This window comes from Scophthalmus maximus, chromosome 17 (genome assembly GCF_022379125.1).
Source record: "Scophthalmus maximus strain ysfricsl-2021 chromosome 17, ASM2237912v1, whole genome shotgun sequence".
In the NCBI taxonomy this organism is placed as follows: domain Eukaryota; kingdom Metazoa; phylum Chordata; class Actinopteri; order Pleuronectiformes; family Scophthalmidae; genus Scophthalmus; species Scophthalmus maximus.
Window position 1 is genome coordinate 8,572,939 of NC_061531.1, and position 19,809 is coordinate 8,592,747.

The 19,809-nt window shown below is 43.3% G+C and overlaps 1 protein-coding gene and 1 long non-coding RNA gene across 4 annotated transcripts in view; one reads left to right on the plus strand and one right to left on the minus strand.

Annotated features, from left to right (window-relative positions):
* LOC118288995 overlaps positions 1–19,809 on the plus strand; it is a 102,535-nt gene that overhangs the window by 23,745 nt on the left and 58,981 nt on the right. For 2 of the 3 annotated variants that reach the window (XR_004785975.2, XR_004785978.2), the window contains one exon: positions 7,006–7,126. The exons of the other annotated variant lie outside the window; for it this stretch is intronic. This is a non-coding gene — a long non-coding RNA (uncharacterized LOC118288995). The remainder of the gene's footprint in view (positions 1–7,005; positions 7,127–19,809) is intronic. 3 annotated transcript variants of the gene reach the window in all.
* nptx1l (neuronal pentraxin 1 like) lies at positions 5,063–9,220 on the minus strand. The gene is made up of 5 exons (XM_035615618.2): positions 8,682–9,220; positions 8,116–8,323; positions 6,991–7,235; positions 6,714–6,893; positions 5,063–6,248 (listed from the first exon to the last, which is right to left on the minus strand). Exons 1-5 carry the CDS (start codon positions 9,123–9,125, stop codon positions 6,027–6,029), a joined length of 1,299 nt encoding a protein of 432 aa, XP_035471511.1. The 5' UTR covers positions 9,126–9,220; the 3' UTR covers positions 5,063–6,026.

A 19,809-nucleotide genomic window follows, 5' to 3' on the forward strand; every position in this document is an offset into this window, starting at 1 on the left:
TGTGGATAAAGCTCAGCCATGGTGGACTGCCAAAAAAAGGGAGACTGTGAGAGAGAGAGAGAGAGAGAGAGAGAGAGAGAGAGAGAGAGAGAGAGAGACGATGAAGAGGGGACGCATGTATGCAACATTTATGTCCGTTCAGGTTTATGTAATATTATTGATGTCAGCAAAGTGGTAGTTATCAGCAGGGTGTTTGAGATGTTTTTGGCAGGCTTCGATATATCATTCTTTGAATCACACGTTATTATCAACAGAGGTGTCAAACAAAGCAGAAAATTCACAAATTTGCAGTGGTCAAATCCTGAGTTCAAATACACAAATACAGCCCATTCAAATTGATGTACATAATCAAGGAGTTGCAGTTTGAAAGTGCACTTGTCTGTGTTATTGTATTGTTTGGTTATTTCTGCAAGGGCAATCTGATCCTGTAGATAGGATACAATCCAGTCCAATATAGATTAAACAACACAACATTGTTTTATAACTAATACAGTGACAATGCAGTCATTTTTTTTACATATTCTTGTCACTGCTGGACAAGTCAGCACTGCCCATTTCAATTGATCAATATGTTATTTCCATATTCCTAATTTAAATCTGATCACCGGAGAGGAAAAATGCAAACATTGCCCTACAGTGTGCAGAGGAAACAAATCCTCCAGCGAGCTGCAGAAGGTGGCGCTGCGCCAAAGGAAGGGAGGCCAACAGGAAGTGCCATTAATCTTCTCCCCCTTCGGCTTAGACAAAAGAAACTGCTCTGAGATGTTCTGACCACAAAGGCTCCAACTAAGTTTTACCTTTGATTAATGATATCGGACTCTTGCACCCGTTGTGGTGTTTTGGTTTTCGATGTAAATGGTGTTTGGGGACACGCAGGTGGTTTGTTCTAATTATGGGGCTATCACACTTCTCCGTGGTTGACCTTAATGCCAGGGTGCTGGAGTAAGAGTCCGGGCTGGTCAGGGGAAAAGTGCACAAGCATCTTCTTCACTGGCTCGGGATACTGAAGGAGCCATCAACTCTCCACAAGCTCTGGGGATTTGCCGAGAGCTGGACTCTGCCAAGGCTGGGCCATGACCAACAGCAGCATTCGAGATTTTCACTGGTGGTGTCTCAACGGTCAGATGTGCAGTGGAGGAATGAATTTTATTTTTTTGCTGATGATGCACTGTAGGTCCTTTGGCTTCATTAAACTTAAAAATATTGATCCAAAATGACTTCAGTGGAAGTGCTAGCGGGATGGACAAATAAAATCTGGAAACCCCACTACCCACATCTTTGCGATGTCAGAGATACAGAGGATGTCTGATAGGCCAACACCACAACAAAAAGACGGCAGTTGATAATGAAGTTACATTTTTATCAGTTTGTCTGCCTAGCAATCTTGCTCAATACACATCCCTGAAGACTTCACTGTAGAGTTCATGTGTGTGTAAAGTTGAACACATTCAGTTGCTATACCTTTTAAAGTCAAAACAATCTAAAATAACCTATACACCTAAGGAGAAGCATTAAAGAAAAAGTATGATTTTTCTGTTTGCATTCCCCCTAGGACTGACAGATTTGGCATATATTTGTGCCGAGGCTTGTTGGGTGAATTCCCCATGTCGGTGGGAAATCAGCTATTCATTTTGTGGCATGGAGGTTTGAGCACCGCCCTGACAGCAGCAGACGTAGCGCCGGGATTAAGGTCAAGTATGGATGGATGTGGGTTTCATGTATAATCTGTTCCCTCGTGCAAGCCAAACCCCTCGTTTCCCTCCCATCGGCAGCTTTTAGAACACATTTAAAATGGACAATTACTGAGTTCAGTTGCAGTACAGTGGGCCAAAGCCCTGGTATAATGAGATGTAAGTGGAGCATTAAGTTATTACTCATAGCACCTGTGAGACGGGAGCTGGATCAGAATCGGGTAGAAATATTACAAAACCAAAAAGCATTGAGAAGACCTGTGACATTGGATTGTAGCACCTTATGCGCATTATTCTCCTGGCTCTTCCTCTTTGAGCAATCATTTGCTAGAAATCTGTGAAAAATAAAAACATGTTTCAGCATTTTCACAGTGAGTGGCACATGATCCAGTAGAAGGATGCTCATGGTTTACGCAAATGAGCACTCAAACCCCTCGCAGTTTTCCTGTTGGTGCGGATAATCTCTTTGCCATTAAAAATACATTTCTCTCAACATCATTTATCACCAGAGTGCCTGTGTCAATATAATATATTTTCAGCAAAAAAGGTTCTTTCTCAGCATCAGTGGGACAGTTTAATTTCTCTTACGCCCACGTAAGAGTTTTTGTTTGTTTTTCTATTCACTTGTCATGAATTTTTCATCACCCTTGATGGGACATTTAATGTGTTTGCCTTATAAAGCACAGTAACTTGTCTTTGGGTCTGGGATTTTTTTTACATCCGTCCCACTGCTACAGTGGCTTTGAATACTTATGTCAGGATCTCGTACTGACTTATGATCTGTTTGCCTTTGCTTGTAAGTATTCGGAGGAGTTCAAATGACTTGGGCAAAACTATTAGTTCTCCACAGATTTAGCATTTCATCCCTGTAGGGACGTGAAAGAAGTAGTAGAAGATTTCCCTTTGAATCGTTTCAAAGAATCGTTCAGATGTGATAAGTTAATGTCATGTGCTATACAGACAGTGAAAGAAGAGCCGCCAGATGTGGTAAGAAAAAAAACAACTTCCTATCTGACCTTTGCTCGCCGCTAATTTGAATCAGAGTGCATCCATACCCAAACCAATTAGGGCTCAGGAAAGCCGCGGAGAGGTCAACAGGCTGGCTATTATCTGGCTGTGCCAAAAATACACCTGACAAGACCGGGGGGCGAGATTCAGGTCAAGAGGAAAAAGACCGGGTTCGGACAACACTTGGTCTGTAGGTCAACAGGGTCAGGTGGATGTGGATAAGGGAGTGGAAGTCGGTTACTAACGAAGCCTCCAGAGGCCACCCATGAGGAAGTTATAGTGTGTGTGTGTGTGTGTGTGTGTGTGTGTGTGTGTGTGGGTGTGGGTGTAGGTGTGTGTGTGTGTGTGTGTGTGTAGGTGTGTGTAGGGGGCCTTCCTGTGTTTGTGAGTGACTGGTTCTCCACACAAAGGATTTGTACTGAAACCCGAGCCCAGGTGTGTCACAGTAGCTCCCTGTAATGGCTGTGCAGTTGGTATGAGCTGTAGTTAGTCTGGTGTCTGGGGAAAACGCCTATTGATGTGAAGATGTCCCCCCGCTTCAGAGGTAAAGAATAGAAACCAATTTGTGGGACACATGACCCGACTGCGGTGGGCCCCAACAACCTCAGTAACAACAAAGGGAGGACCTTCAGACCCTGCACCTTCTAAAGACAGCAGTGTCTGCTATGATTCATTTGCAGGGAAACCGTATGGACCGAGAAGTGTGACCTCAACACTGTCCTGTTGTTTGTCCTTTTTTCTTTACATACTAGCTGAAGTGACTGGCCTCCAAAAATGTTCTTTAACTTAACCACTTGAGATTGGTTCTTTTTTTAGAGATATGAATTGTCTCTCCTATGTTTTCGTTACTTCTACTATTCATAGGTTGTTTGTGCTATTGGCAAAAAATATGTGAGATTTTGAAAGTAATGGTTGCTCACTTATTTATGACAATGTCATATTTTGAAAGCTGTTATGCGTTATGGTGGTTTTCTCCCAAATATCCAATCTAATTTTGTGTGTCTGATGTGTCTGAATCATGTCATACTAGATTACTTGAAAAGCTGGTCAGCAACGCAAGAAGCCATTTGGTCTTTCACATTGTTTACATTGCCTGAAGCTGACGTGTCTGTCATGAGGGGGAACTTTTTTAGTGATAAAGATTTTTTTTGCCCTTCCTCATACTTACTAGATGTCATGGTTTTGTGTTCCAGTCTGCCCATTACCCTCTTGTAATAGGGGGCACACACACACACACACACACACACACACACTGCACTAAAGTGGTTTTGTAAGTGGTATCTACCGAGTTTATGTTGAATCTTGCCTGTCAGCTGAGGATTTTTTTTTTAAGTTCATGGATGTTTTAACAGGCCACTGACATGGGCGGAATTAGTACTTGTGCTGCCGATGGTCAGTCGGACTGTGACAGAGAGAGAGAGAGAGAGCAGGACAAAGAGCCCTGCACACAGCTCTACGATGTAGCAACAGTTCAAAACACTAAGTTAGTGATCTTTTTCTATTGTGTCCAAAAGAATCCTATCATTATGAAACAGGACAAATATAGTATATATAGTAGCCTATATACAGTGTGCGCAGGGAGTGGACTCGCCTCCCTTGATGCCTTTCATTCATCCTTTCATTAATTCAGACCATTTCTTTGTGCACATGTTCTGACTGTGTTGTCATATCAGACCCTGCCGCCCTCACTCGTCTTCCCCGCCGGTAGAATCACCTGACCTGCTCCTCCTCCCTCACTCACCTGCTAACCTGTTCTCCATAAGCTCCTCGCTCCGTCCGTTTCCACGTGTTCTCTGCCAGTTCTCCCCAGCGCTCTGTTCTGTGCCTGTCGACTTTGATCCTGATTGTATTTTTGACCTTGCCCAGCCCATTGTACTTTGTTTACCTGCCTGGATTTTTGTGTCCTTGTTTTTTTTTTCCTTAGTCAAGACTCTTTTCTTTGCGGCTACATCTTCCTCCTGAGCCGTGCTCTCGGGTCTCTTCTCTGACAACTGGGACCGGTTGATTTGAAGATCTATTTAACTTACTGTGGTACACAGGCAGTCTCAACAGAAAATGTGTTATGTTATGTATTGACTCGCTGGAGGATTTGCCTCATTTAATTAGAAACTGAATTTTTTTTTAGTACAGGCATAATAAGCCATTTGCAGAAGCCATAATGGGCAGTAAAAAATTAAGATTTGACTACAAATTATTAAAATGCTAAACAAAACATCCTTCCAAAATGTGATGGTCCAAATCGCAAACTTAAAACCCGAACAAAATTTTTACCAAATTTAGAATTCACATCCGTATGTAATAATGAGATTGTCTTTGGCATTTACTGTCTCCTGGTAATAAAAAAATAAATATGTCAACACATGTTAATGATTCAAGTATGACAATTTATTACAAAAACTAGAACTTTTTTTCATCTGTTGGTGTCGCCATGCTTTAAGCATATAACAATACAGTATAAAATCCCAACCCAAAAGTAAGAAGGTAAAAGCAAAGATCATAGATGCTGACGCAGCATTTACAGAAGTTAAGACATGCTGTTACTGTACAGAGAACATTACCATTACCAGGTATAAACATCTGCAAAAATGCGCCATTCTCATCAGTTAATTGCATTTTACACTAAACAATCTAATCCATCCTCATTCAAAAGTGTTACGAGATACGTCTCTTTTGAAAAATAATTTACAGAAAATAAACACAAAACACTCTGCAAATCATAACGAATGTGCTGAGATTTTTTTCTTTTTTCAACAGCCCAAGGCACTCAGGCTCCAATGTTGGCAATAAATATATCATTTTTTACACATAAATCACGTCAAGCAGGTGGTGGTAGAGAAAGAAGAGTGAGAGAGAAACAATGTCGTCTACGTCATAACCTCTTGAAGAGCACGTTCCTCTGAAAGAAGTCCACCTTGTCCCTTTTCACAGTGAAAATCCCTGGCAGTCGAGACAGAAAAGAAGTTTGAAGAAGTCAGTCATGTTGTTGAATAGTGTGACATCCGTTCACTATAGACCACATGACTGCACCGTTGATGCTGGCCCGTTGTGTTAGTGTCCGAGAACATTCCTGTGCTCTCTGGACTGAGAGCGTTGGCCTGACGTGCGATCGAGCAACACAGGATGCCAATGTGTCCGCTTCCGGTGAGCTGTCCCTCGCGAGGACCTGGTTAAAAATCTATCGAGGTGTCCACAAATGATGTCTTCAAATATCTATAACATATCCAGATGCTGTTTATTGAAATGCTCTCGCCCCCCGATCGTTCAGATTAGTTGCTGCAACAACAGTGGCTCTTGACAACTGCACCGTTCTTCTCTTCCCCGCAAAGTTCAGTTGAGCTGGCGGCAAGCCTCAAATGTCCACTTGGAGGCGCCTCCGTAAATGTCGAGGCTCGTCTCCATCCAAGCAAAAACATTGCCCACTTGTGCTTTGCTGCTGCAAGTCGCCAGATTGTAAATCTCCCCGACAGACAGTTTACGATCCCAGATGTGAAAATTTGCCAGGTCTCCAACAAAAGCTTGTGTGGCATCAAACCCTCCTCCGAGTGTGTCCTGTGGTAAAGACAAATGGGTTTAATTAAGGATGATGGGATTCTTTTTTTTCCCACCCTAGGCTGCTTCATGGAAAGAACAAAATTACCTATTGGATTATCTGGATTCTATTTGACTGATTAGACTAAATGAGGAATTATGCATCTTCCATCAACCGGGGTTCTTGATGAGTTCCAGTTAAAGGCCTAATCATCTTATTGAAGCTATTATGTGAATTACAGCAAAGGGTGGGTTGGGAAGTTGAATTTTGATTTGTCACCATTAAATGGAACGATTACTCCAGCTCATTAGCTTATTTTCTGTATTCAACTGAGTGATATCTTATGGCTTGTTCCTGCTCTGACATCCCCCGAGTAAATGAGAAAGATACAGTTTGTTTGTGTGAATCTGTCGCCTTCATGGTGCTGAAAGCTCCGTTCCTAATAGAATAGAGCATTTGAAACAGATGTGTGTTGTGTCGCGTACCTGCTCTTGGCCGAGGATCAGCAGGCCTTGAGGTTTGATGGGATGATATGGAGCCAGGTTCTCTCCACTCCCTCTCTTGACGCCGTCTTGGAAAGCTTCCCAGACACCGTCGCGAGTTGTCCAGGTCACACAGATGTGATGCCACTTTCCATCATTGATGAGAAACGGCAGCTTTGCAACCTTGGAAGTATTTCAGACACAGGAGATGACGTAAACCAAAATGACTTACGAGTTTAAAATCAATCAACGCATGCCGACATTTCCATTTCTGTCATACCTTGTCATTTATCAGTATCTCCATTGGGTTGTTGCCCCACTCTATGAGGACCAGCTCGTTGGCTTGACCTGGAACTGCATAGGAGAAAGGTGTGCCCACTCCAGGAGAGGCGTTGGACTTGAGCCACATGCACACGGTGAGGGCGTACATCTCTGGCAAACTCTTCTTCACTTTTGCGTACATGTAGTTGGTTCTCAGTGGGAACGTGAGCTGGAATTTATCCAGGGGCCTGTTTTCTCTTTGACCTGAAAAGAAAAATGTGGAAAAAGTGGGGGCTTCAGACCCTGCAGAGTGCAGTGTGTGTGTGTGTGTGTGTGTGTGTGTGTGTGTGTGTGTGTGTGTGTGTGTGTGTGTGTGTGTGTGTGTGTGTGTGTGTGTGTGTGTGTGTGTGTGTGTGTGTGTGTGTGTGTGTGTGTGTGTGTGTGTGTGTGTGTGTGTGTGTGTGTGTGTGTGTGTGTGTGTGCGCGTGCTTGCTTCTCTTTGTTTTTCATTAACCCCCCCCCCCCCCCCCCCAGACATGTCATTCACAACGCACACATCCTGGGGATTTGCATAGGAATTATATGTTACACAACAAATCCACAAGCGTGACGTTCCATATTTGCTTTAATCTCCCGTGTTAAATCCATCACAGGAGTAATAGCAGCGTTGATAACCTCCGTCTCCTGTTTCCTTCTCCAATCCACACTTCTCCCGTTCACTGCCGCACAAGCCGTTTGCTGCATGATGCCATACTGTAGGTGTCCCAAACCGAGAGCGCACCGTGGTTCAAGTTCTCAAATGGCTCACGGCGCTAAACGGAGGGATGGGTCCTACGCTGCATGTTTGAAATGGTTTAATCTGCATGAATTAGAGCAGGGAACTGCTGAATATAGTCCCAGTTTTGTGGGGATAAGTAAACATTAAATCGAGGCCATTAAAGCCTTAATGCCAAATTGGATTTGCCAACAGAGGTTTTTCTTTTTTTCCATTTCTCTCACTTGTGATCGTTTGCTACGCTGTGGCGATCTGGTGTCTCCTCTTGATCGCCATCCTCAGTCGTCACTCTGCCTCGCCTCCATCACTACACCCATCATGAAAGCATCTTATAACCCAGCCACCACACACACACACACACACACACACCTTTCTCCAGGTCTGTGATCCTCTGGTGTAGAGACGTGAGGGTGGACTCGACTCTCCCACGCTGCTCGGTCTCATTCCGGAGCCCGGGTTTGCTCTCCTCAATGCTGTTCACCCGGGACAGCACCTGCTTCTCCAGGTCATCAATTTTGCTCTGGAGCAGGTCTTTGAGGCTGTTCGCCTGCACCGAGTTGTTACTTCTGCTGAATTGCTGTCAGGGGGGGGGGGGATCATTTAGCTCAGTGTAAAGAATGATTTTTGAGTGGTTTTGATAAAAGAATCCCCTAAAGTAAAAGGTAATTTATATTGGAGGATCATTTTGCAGTAGCCTAAAAAGAAACTTAATTAGCGTCAAGGTTTTGTTTATCTGACTTAATTTATTATTTGTAATCACACTCAAACTAGCTATTTAAAATATATGTATTATTATTATAATTGTTATTATTATTATTATTATTATTATTATTAGTGGTAGTAGTAGTAGTAGTAGTATACATTAATCAACAAACGAGCTTTGCGCACAATCACGCCAAGTGTTGGACATGTCCTCAGAAACAGCGGCAGCCTACCTCCAGGTTCTCTAGTCTCTGCTTCAGCGACTGTAAAGTCTGCGATAGTTGCGTCAAAGTGTCCGCGGGGCCCCTCGATACGTCCCCCATCGTGTTTTTGGCCCCCGCTTCTTTCCTCCTGGCCCCGGGCCGCGCGTCCCCGGGCTCGGCGCCGCTCTGGCTCTCGCACCGGGCCAACTTTGAGGTGAGTTCTCTGATCGTCTCCTTCTGGTTCATGATCGTCTCCTTCTGCTGCAAAACCGTCTCCCGCAGCTGCAGCACCGTGGTCTTCAAGTCGCCGCCCGGCACGCTGTTCTGCAGGGTGGCCGCGCAAATGTCCATATCCTTTGGCACGGACGTGCAAATGAACTGCGTCTGTCCGCCAAAGTCCTGAGAGGAGGTCTCCAGGAACAGGCAGCAACATAGAAAAAGTCTCCAGCAGATCGCCTTCCTCGTGGCCTGCATGTTGGCGTCCTGCGTCTTTGGACCGATGAGCCGCCGTGAACACTTGTCGTGCTCCGTCTGTGGTGAAGCGCAGCCGCTTTTATACAGCGAGCCTGGTTCTGCGCAGAGCAGCTTCACTGCATCACCGCGCGGGGAAGGGGAGGTGTGTGTGTGTGTGTGTGTCTGTGTGTGTGTGTGTGTCTGTGTGTGTGTGTGTGGGGGGGGGGGGGGGTCCCTGTTCAGCCGGCTGCTCCAGAAGCAGCGTCACATTCCAGAGATGAAACCAATTTGGCTCCCGGGCTCCCGCGCGTTAAATCTTTGATCACTTGCACTTTTTTGTCATTTCGCGCGCTGTATTATTCATCTGGAAAAATGCGCATTTGTAGGCGGCGAAGAAAGGGCCTTGTTTTTTTGCGCGGCGCGGTGCCAGGGGAGAGACAGTTGTGTTGTGGTGTTTTTGGTTTTGCGCACACTGATAAAGTCTCGCTCGGTCGCGCGCGCGCGCGCACAGACACGCATGCGCGCACGAATTGTATGTGGATTTAGATCAGAAGTTGGAGTTGCAGTTTGTGGTCCGCGCTGATTCAGCACCACGGACAGTTCTGACCACTCTAGTGCCGAGGAGCGTCTTCACCCCCCCCCCCCCTTCTCTCTCTCTCTCTCTCTCTCTGTTTCCTTTTTCATTCATTTGATAATAAACTCAATTTGAAGATCGTACATGATGTGTCAGGTCAAACTCCCAGACTCAGCTCAGTTCATTCCCACCACATAAGGTGACTGCGTAAACAGATGTCGGTCCCCACAACCCGAGCAGACTGCACCTTATTCCCACAGACGCCTCTTTGCAGTGACTCTGCTTTTCCACATCACTGCTGTAATCATCTCAATAATTCAGTTTCTAAAACGATAATCTGTCCCCAAACTATTTACCTTATCCATTATTCAGGAAGGACAAATTTATTCCTTCTTTTCTTTGTCGTTGCCGACTCTATACTCTTATTTATTCAGTCAATGTTGAAAATACAATGAAAACACTTTGAATAAGTAATGAAAAACATATCGGCTCTCCCAGTAAAAATTCTTTGGAGGGAAAAAAGTGAAGAGCATGAGAGACAAGTCTGCATGGGACAAAAGGATATAGAGTAGAGGATGTTAGATGGCTCATGATGCATTTACTTCTGTATTTAAATCTCTATAGCAAAATCATATGTAGCTGAAGGGGACTTTTTGCAGACCAGATATTGAAACTGAAAGAATTATGTGTTGTTGTTGTTGTTGTTTTTTTGTTTTAAGTCGGTCGGTAAGTATGATGCAGCAATTTTAAAGTGCATTATGCAAAGAACACAATGTTACAATATGTGACATAACTTGCCAACCTGTTTTTTGGTGTGGATTATTGTTTAAAGTGATGCAACAGCATCTAAGAGGAATGAAAAGGGAGAGGGGTAGAGTAATCGTAGTCCGTGTTCTTAATCCAAAGCGGAGTGTGTTTTTATATTAGGAAATTCAAAAATGAATCTTGCAAACTGTGAGAGAAAATATCTTTTCGTGAGGCACGACAGTCATAAGGAGAGGTGGATTTTGGCTGACGTAACTGTCCATGATTTGATTTGTGTAACACAGTTGCTACTGGAGCTGTGCTTATCTCATGGTTTTTAGGAAAATTAAGAATGAAGTAATGCAGGAAAAAACACATCAAGGGGATAGCAACGAGACCACGACACGCACTTTGTCGGAGACCAAGCGGAAATCATCAAACATTATTGTGGAAATCCAGCAGAAGCATTAACAGGAGGCTGAGCAGTGGATGTGGAATAGCACTTTCTTTTAGCTACATTGCCCTTGGGTAAAATATAAGCAGACAAAATAAATCCTGAATCTTTATTAGATGTTACGCAACATGAAGTCATGCACTTTAACTTGCACTAACTCGCATAGCAGGAGACGTGAGTGGCGACTTTTTTTCCCCCTCCACCATAATAAACCATATGGTAAATTAGTGCTGGTTATGTAATTACACATAATATACCTCTGTGCTTTATAACTCTTTACAAAGGACATTCATTATGCACATATTGCAGTGCAAAAAGTCATTTGCCAAAGGAAAACATTTTGCTAAGATGATTTAATCAACAACGAGCAGATTAGACAAACAACTGAACTATGTTTTTAAAATGTTTTTATTTATTTTTTTGACTGGGTTTATGCTGTGGAGAAAAGTGTAGACATTTTCTGCTCATTGGGACCAAAGGCACATTGTGAAATGTCCAGCGTCTGGCTGTCTTTATGAATTCATTATTCACTGCTTCCTACACAAACAAGTCTCACAGCTATAGGTTCAGAGTAGATCAACCTTCACTCCTTTGTACCAAACAAACTGAACCACTTTCCATCAACTCTCCTCTCCTCCTCCCTTTCCTCCTCTCCTCTCCACCTCTCCTCTCTTCCTCTCCTCTCCTCTCCGCTCTCCCTCTCCTCTCTTCTCCTTTCGCACTGTTGTTTCATAACCTTTCCAGTCCTTTAAACTATCATATATCTTTTCCTCTGGATGCCACAAGTTCAGCCTGTAATGAACATGGTGTAATGCTGTGATTTAAAAGGGTGGGGAAAAAAGTAACAGCTGTTGAATTTATAATGTTGTTTGCTGTGGAGTGCATGAAATAATAATAGGGTTTGGATGAAAATGATTATTTGTCGTCAGAGTTGTTGCAACACATGACGGCAGCTCAGTCTGTGACACTGGAGAGATGCTAATCTCATACACACAACTGCCAGTATCACAATCCGCCGCGCTCAGCATCGTCTCAGTTCTGTTCGAGCTGTGCCGCCGGGCCGCCGTCCACCTGTTGTGGCGAGCAGCACCTCCTTAATAATGCATTCAGACACGGTGGAAATGCATTCTCCAGCACCAGAAATCGATAGTTGTAATTTCACATATTGACATCCTGCCTCGACTCCCTTTCTCTCCCTGACTTCTCTCCCACCTTATTCCGTTGGAGCAGAGTAAAGACCGTTGGAAGAGAAAATCCTCCAGCGTCCTTTAGGTCTTATTTGTGTTTTAAATTATTTGACATACATCTCTCTACATCAGAGAGCAGTTTCACAACAGCGCTGCAGTGTCTTAACTTCCTTTTCGGGTGTCGACTGAATTGTGTCTGCAGCATTCCGCGTTTTATTTCCGAGAGTGGAAACTTGTCTGTCCCTCTGCAAAACACAGTGTGAACGTGGTACAAGAACACCATTGAAATACAACATGTATCTAAATCACATAGAAAATGCTGCAAATCAAAAGTGCTCTGTCGGATTCATGATATTGAATCTTTGATGAATAGTGAATAATGAATAAAACCAACCAAGTAGGGCCTTTGTGCATGGAGTTTTCATGTTCTCCCTGTGTCTGCGTGGGTTCTCTCCGGGTTCTCCGACTTCCTCCCACGGTCCAAAGACGCACAGATTGAGGTGAGGTGGATCGGAGACTCTGAATTGACCATTGGTGCGAAGGTGAGAGTGAATGGTTGTTTGTCTCTGTACGTTGGCCCTGTGATTGGCATGAGAGACAAGTCTGCATGACAAACGGATATCCAGTAGAGGTGGTTAGATGGGTCATGATGCATTTACTGCCGTGTATATGTCTTTACAGCTAAATCATATGTAGTTCCAGGTGACTTTTTGCAGGCCAGATATTAAAACTGAAAGAAGTACATTGCAGTTTTAAAAAGGCCATTAGGCAAAGTACACAATGTTATAATATGTGACAAAACTTACCAACCTTTTTGTTGTTGTTGTTGTGAATTATTGTTTAAGTGATGCAACAGCACCTAAGAGGAATGAAAAGGGAGAGGGGTAGAGTAATCTTAGTCTGTGTTGATCCAAAATGGAGTGCGTTTATAAATTGGCAGTGATTCCTAAAATGGCGTTATCAAACTCTTACGACACAGACATGTATTTGAGGCTTGGTATTTTACAGTATTTTAACAAGAACATACAACCAAATATATAGAATTTAAGATAATAAGATAAAAGATGAAATGAGTCCAACGTTGTTTATTCTGTAAAAAGCTTTCATATCAGCGCATGTCTGCAAACATAAACGCTGATACAGACAGGTCTGTGAAAGGCTCATATCCGTCGATACTATCTGCCAACAGATCTTTATCGGTCGGGCTCTAGCTCTCTGTCAGTTTTCCAGGATTAAGATGAAATATGAATACAATTAAAAACATGGGAAATGCTCTATAGAAGAACACAGACGTATCAGGCAATTTACATGGTTTACAGTAACTACAGTAGCACATTAACTAAAAGAGTTGCAGCGGTCTCTCTGACTCATCACGACACCGTGTAATCAAACACTGAATTTATGCTTTTCTGTCTCTAACACACCAGTTAGAGACAGTTAGAGGACCTTCAATGAAAAAAAAAATATTTATACCTCAAGAAACCAAAGGTCACTCAAATCCGGTGTTTTGCATTTTAATTTAACTACTGGGTGGAACTATCTCATTTAAATACTAGGAGGCATTTCGTCACTTGTATGAACAAAAGCCTAATTAAGCTGCTTTTTTTCTCGCCATACCCGAGGAAAACAGCTGCCATCTTGAGGTCACGGGAACTTTGGAGTGCAGTGGCTGGTTAGAGTGAAGAAAATGTCATGCAGCGCTGTGTAAAAAAAAAAAACCCCAGAGAGGCTAATTAAGACAAAGACATTTTTACTCATCACTTTTTTTTTATTTCCCTCTTGGCCTGCAGATGGAGGTTTTTTTTTGTTCATGGAGTGTGATTGCTTTACGTATGTTTTATTAAAGGTTGTGATTTAATTCTTTTTTCCTTCTGCATGAACTGAGCGGCCATCTGAAATTGGTATAATGCATCACCTGACTCCGGGATGGTTCTCTGTCTTTGTGTCTCCGTCCCATTGCCCAGAGAGGCTGTCATGATTGGATACAGTATCCCTAAATCTACTGTTGTGCATGGGGCAGTGGGATTTTTTTTTTCTCACTCATTCATTATTTAATTCCTCTGATCTTCTCTGCCGTCAATTGCATGCAAACTGCGGCACACTCGCATATTCATGGAAAGCTCCATGACCTACTATTTGTGTGTGAACAAACAAATTGGCTTCCTGTTATAGAGCCTACTCACACCTCCAATGACTGCCTTCGCTCTCTTGTGCATGTTTGGACTTTATGATCAGTTTTTATGACTTTAATACTCTCCCCCCCCTCCGTTTGCAGTGGCTGTGTGTTTGCTTCTTTGCTGTGTGCATGTTTGTTTTTACTCCCTCAACTGTAATCAGTCTTTTTTTGTTTGAATTGGCTGTTGTTAAATATTAATTTCGATTTCATAAAGCTGTAATTAGGAGCAGATAAGGCCCCTTTTAAACTTATGTAAAGTTGGGAAACATAGAGGAGAGTCAAAATAACATCAACACTGGATTAAAATAAAGGGGAACTTCTCTAAATATACACATGAATTGTCATAAGGGGTGCTGCTTACCCCTGTAATATTACTTGTGTGTATATGTAGAGATTTCTAAATGAGGAAATAACCCTGATGTAAGCATGGTTATCTTTGCGGGGGCTCGGAGACTTCCAGTGTATAACAGAAAATCTTTGTTGCGTGGGGACGTAAAGATTAGAGGACATTTTCATCTCGCCAGATATGGAGGGTCAAATGTAAAGACAGTAGTGAGTTGCATTATGGGAAGTGTAGGATCCAGTTTTTAAATTTGACCTACTGTATAAAGCTCAGGATATTGGAGTCTCGGCGTCTTTGCATTTGACGCATTATGTGTTCAATATGTCTTTTGCAACTCCCCCAACTTCACGATAGTTAAGTACAGAATGTCATAATGTTTGGGACTTTGGTTCATTTCTGTAGCATGTGTGCGACCACGTGTGACCAGTTCATGAAGCCATTTCATCCTAATTCAGTCAAAGCATTTCTAATTGTTATGAGATTACCTCCAGCTCCACATGGACTGTCAGCCCTTTCCATTGGGATGTTTTCAGAACTTTTACTTGCTTGCTGACGACTTGATATTGTTGTAAAACCTTCAGAAATCAAAGGGCAGATTTTCTATTAATTATAATAATAATTCTATTATTATAGCCCTTGCTATTGTGTTTGACTGTTGTTTTTGGGATGAGTCCAAACGACACAGAAGACTCTCACTCAGTACCTGAAGAGATGTTACATTATGGATCAGGCATCAGACACATGGTTCTCAGGTTCACATCACACACGGCCTTGCAGATTTTGATGTCAACCTCGGTTCAGATTCCTTCGCGGCTGCTGAAGTTCTGGCCGCAGACTCTACGAGCTCCGCGTTGCTCACATTTATTGCTCAAAATCAAACGCTTCCTGTTGCCTCCTGCTTTCCCACAGGAAATCTTCCTTCTAGTAAAAAGATTGTACGGTGAATTCTTTTAATAGCAATTTCACAAATGCTGCTGCTGCTGTGAATTATTATTAAACAACACACCCTAACCACCACCACTCCGCACCCACATGATTTAACCATTTTTCTTTGAGATAATCCACAATTGGTTTTCCTGTTTTGCATGCAAAGTGTCAGATTTAGGTGAAGGTTCCCGTATAATGTACAAATTATACGTAAATGTAGAAAAATACAATGTAGATTCAGGCCGCAGACTGTGACTTACTCCAAGATCGTCTGTGCCTCTTCTTTCTTCAGGTTGTTTTACGAAAGCAGCTTTGCCAGCCGTGCGTGTTACCACACTATATGGTCCATACAGTGACGTGTATTCTGTATGTCCGTGACATGTGCTCTTGGCTCTGAGCAGCTAGCCAGGCCGGAGCTGTGCGTAGGAGGGAGACTCGTGCTTGTGCACCGTTCACTCGTCAAAGAAGCGGCAGGGGCATGAATTTCTGTCAAGAACGGGTTTCTAATGAAGGGATGTACTCTCGCTGAGCAACACAAAAGGAAAGTGACTGACTCGCCCAAGGCCACTGTCTGGCACCTTCTCTCTGCAGGAGAGATGGAAGACATCATTCTGGATCACGCCCGGCAAGAGAGAAAAAAGGTTGTGGGGAGAAAAAGTTATGCGTCACTGACTCTTTCGAATTCCAACCCTCTCACACTCTTGTGTTGGTAGAGAGAAGACCCCTGCCTGTTTCACTAATCAACACAATTACAAGTGTGAAAACGACACTGTGTCAGAAGAGTGTGTGACACACACTCCATGTATTTCAGGTACATTTTTATATTTATTTACTTTTGCAAGTTCTTTGTGAAAGTAGAGTGGCAATAACAATCTAATGCAATTCAATACGACAGCTCAGCCACGAAGTCCAACCGAACAAAGTTCATTATGTTTTACATATATAATGTGCAAATTAAATAATGAAGAATTTACAGTGAATTGATAGAGGATATTTATACCAAAAGTTCATGGCGATTAATCCAACTCCATCCAAAGTGGTGGGCTGACTTACAGATTCACAAAGCCACGCTGTTAGCTCGACCAAAAAGTTTTCACAATGAGTAACCTTATGTGAATCATTTCGCTTTTTAACACTGTGTGACCAAAAAGCGCTCCTCGTTATGGCAGGAAGTTGCCCGAAGGACGTCATATCATCCATGCTGAAGCTGTCATATATTATCTATGGGTCGAAGACTCAGGTTTTTTCAAAAATAGCCCACTGATGTTATATTGTGGAGGCTGAGAGATGGCAGCATGCAATGAGAGAAGAGCCACACAGTCACATACTGTCAGCTCTGAGAGAAACCTCTATTCTTAAAGTTTTGTTTTTTGATACTTGATCAGCCCTGATTGTTGAGTAATATACTTTTTTCTTCTTTTTACCAGAGATGCAGTTCAACACTCAAAACATTTGCTCAGAAGAATTTTGCAGCTTACTGCAAGATCACTTGACCTGACATAACTACGTGCAGATAAACTACTGTAAAGATCCAATTCATCTAAAGCCATCACATCCTCTTCATGTCGGACATTCAGCAGACGCACGGCTGCTTTTGATTACTCCTCATTTGTCGACATCCATAAGCACCGCGGGCATTAACGGCTTCCAGCCGCATGTGACGTCAAAGGGCACGCCACGGACGGAAATGTCCAGCCCCGAGCTGAAGTACGGTGGAAGCACAGGGATATTGCTGTGATGTAATGTAGCAGAGGATTATATGAGGCCACGCACGGAAATATAAGTATATCAAGGTTGCATCCTCTTTCCATGTCATTCTGTCCTTTTGTGTACTTACTGTATTTCTATAGTTGTCAGAACCAATTGAGGTTTAAAACCGTCGTTGTGAGGACATATTGACGTGGACACTTTGGCCGGTCCTCGCAATTTCAAAGAGCTGTTCGAGGGTAAGAACTAGGTTTAGGTTCGTGTTAGGCATTGAGGTTGTGATGGTTAAGGTCTGGGTGAGGGGTGAGGGCAGGCATTATGTGAAAGACAAGGGTGTGTGTGTGTGTGTGTGCGTGTGTGTGTGGGCGGCAGCTGAAGATAAACCCAGCAAACGGAGACAAAATGTCTGTCTTGACTTTGGCGCGGCCGAGTAGGAGATATCACGACTTAAATGCACATTGACTGTTGTACTTTTGCTCTGTACAGTCACAGTGAGACACATTCGGTGATGTCCTGTGGCAGGGTGTCGTTCCTAACGGCAAGAAAACAAAGTTGTTGAGATAAATGTTTGAGCCCCAGAAAGGTCAGACATCAAATGAATCAGGCCTTATTGCTCGGAGACGATGAAGATCGCCAACCTGTTAATAAATACTGCGAGCCAACATGCCGGTGGATAAATTAGTGCTGCGGAGATTCTCCCACATCTTTACTCTGAACTTTGTAACTCAGCAAGCATTCACAGAAGTGTGTGTATGTGTGTATGCATTAAAGAAAAGGGAAAAAAAACGGTGCAGGATCAGTGCCTCCACATGAAGGCTCCCTCCCTGAACCGCTGCCAGAGAAGAGCCGGCCTCGCATCTGTGTGGAATAATAAAAACCGTGTGTCAAAAAGTGCAGGCAAATATTTCTGCGCACCGACGCTCTGACGCTCTCTCTGTGGGGAAACGGCTCGGACGAGTGCAGCAGCACTGCCCAGATTCAAAAATGATATTCTACTATCTTTCAATCCAAGAACAATCTTGTTCTCTTTTGTCTCTCCGTCTTTTCGTTAATGCAATGATCGGTCCCTGCGGAAAACCACTATCACCACGCACACTCCTCCCCCAGGCTTCTCTCAGGCATGAACCAGAGAGCCCCCACTTGCACAGCAACATCAATAATAAATCTGACCCCCCCCCCCTCCCTCCACCACCACTTGCTTCTAAAAATAGACCTCCTTTTTTGTTAAATATTTCATTTGGACCTTCTATCTCTCTACCTCTTTCGCATTTTCCCTATTCATTGTTTTTAAATGGCTGATGAGTAAAGATGTCAACAGATGAGTCTCCACTTCCAACTCCCCTCTTATGTCCCATCCAGTATTCGGAGTTTCCCCCAAACTGACAGACTGCCTTTCTTAAAGAGACACTGTCCACGCCCACACCACCTCTCTGGCCCTTACAGGGGGCCACAGTGCGCCCCTCACCAATATTTCCAGTTTGATTGGTTGATCCTGTTCTGAGCATGTGATCAATCAAAGTTATTCGACTCTTGTTAAATATCCTATTCTTTAGATTTGGTGAAGAACTTCTTAATGTCTATTTGCTTCTTTAGAGTCTCTTTTTAAGGTGACGATGACAATCAAAATGGCTGATTTCATCTAATCTCTTGTTTTCATCCATGAGCAACCTCGGAACTCGTTTTTTATATTTTTACCCTAATGTTAATAACCAATACAGTCAATGCAGATATATGAATCCCCAAACTATAACAGTGCATTGTGTTACAAATAACAAATAAATCATCCTACCAGAGTCACACAAGCAGTTGAAATAAAAGCAAATAAAGAGGCAGGGGTGTCCTGATACAAAAACAGAAATCACTGTTTTATCCTTCCCTTCGTTTGACTTTGACCCATAACTTCCTCTTCAAAGTTTTGTTCTTGCATTCACAGTATGTCCTGAAACAAGACGACAGCGTTTACCGTAATCGATGTGCGTGAGCTTTAATCTGTCACCAGCGAGGCAGACTCAGGCAGACGGGAAATGCCCATTGAGACGGAGACGGATCTGCTCAAACCCCGGTCAATCGTGCATCGCGCGTTTTTAACAGTCGACTCATTTCTCATAAACAGATCTCCTCCCACTCGCCAAATAGGAGTTTCCTCCTACGTGGGGATTGATTTCATGAGGTGGATGAGTGCAACTCACCAGCTGCTGTCTGGTTCAGGCTGCTCGAGTCTCCTCCTCCCAGCTCAGGACTTTTCAGAAGCGCTGAGGGGAAGGAGGAGAGGGATGACTTAGTGTTTGTTATATAATGCGTCCTAATGGGGCACATAGGTGCTGTACCTGCTGATGGGCTGAGAGTGCTGATGCTGGATTTGGCCCTGCTTACTCATCACTGCCTTCATCTGCGATGTGCGTCCTCTGCATCTCGGAACGCTCCCGTTGCGTCTTTTGTCTTCGTAAGAGCACTTCAAGAATATTAAAACTGCTGGATTCAAAAATATTTCGGTGCACAAGTCGCAGGAGATAATATCAGTCACACATTATGGTCCTTTTTCTTAATTTTCAAAGAATGGCTTTACCTTCCGTGTGTCGCCTTCTACGCTGTA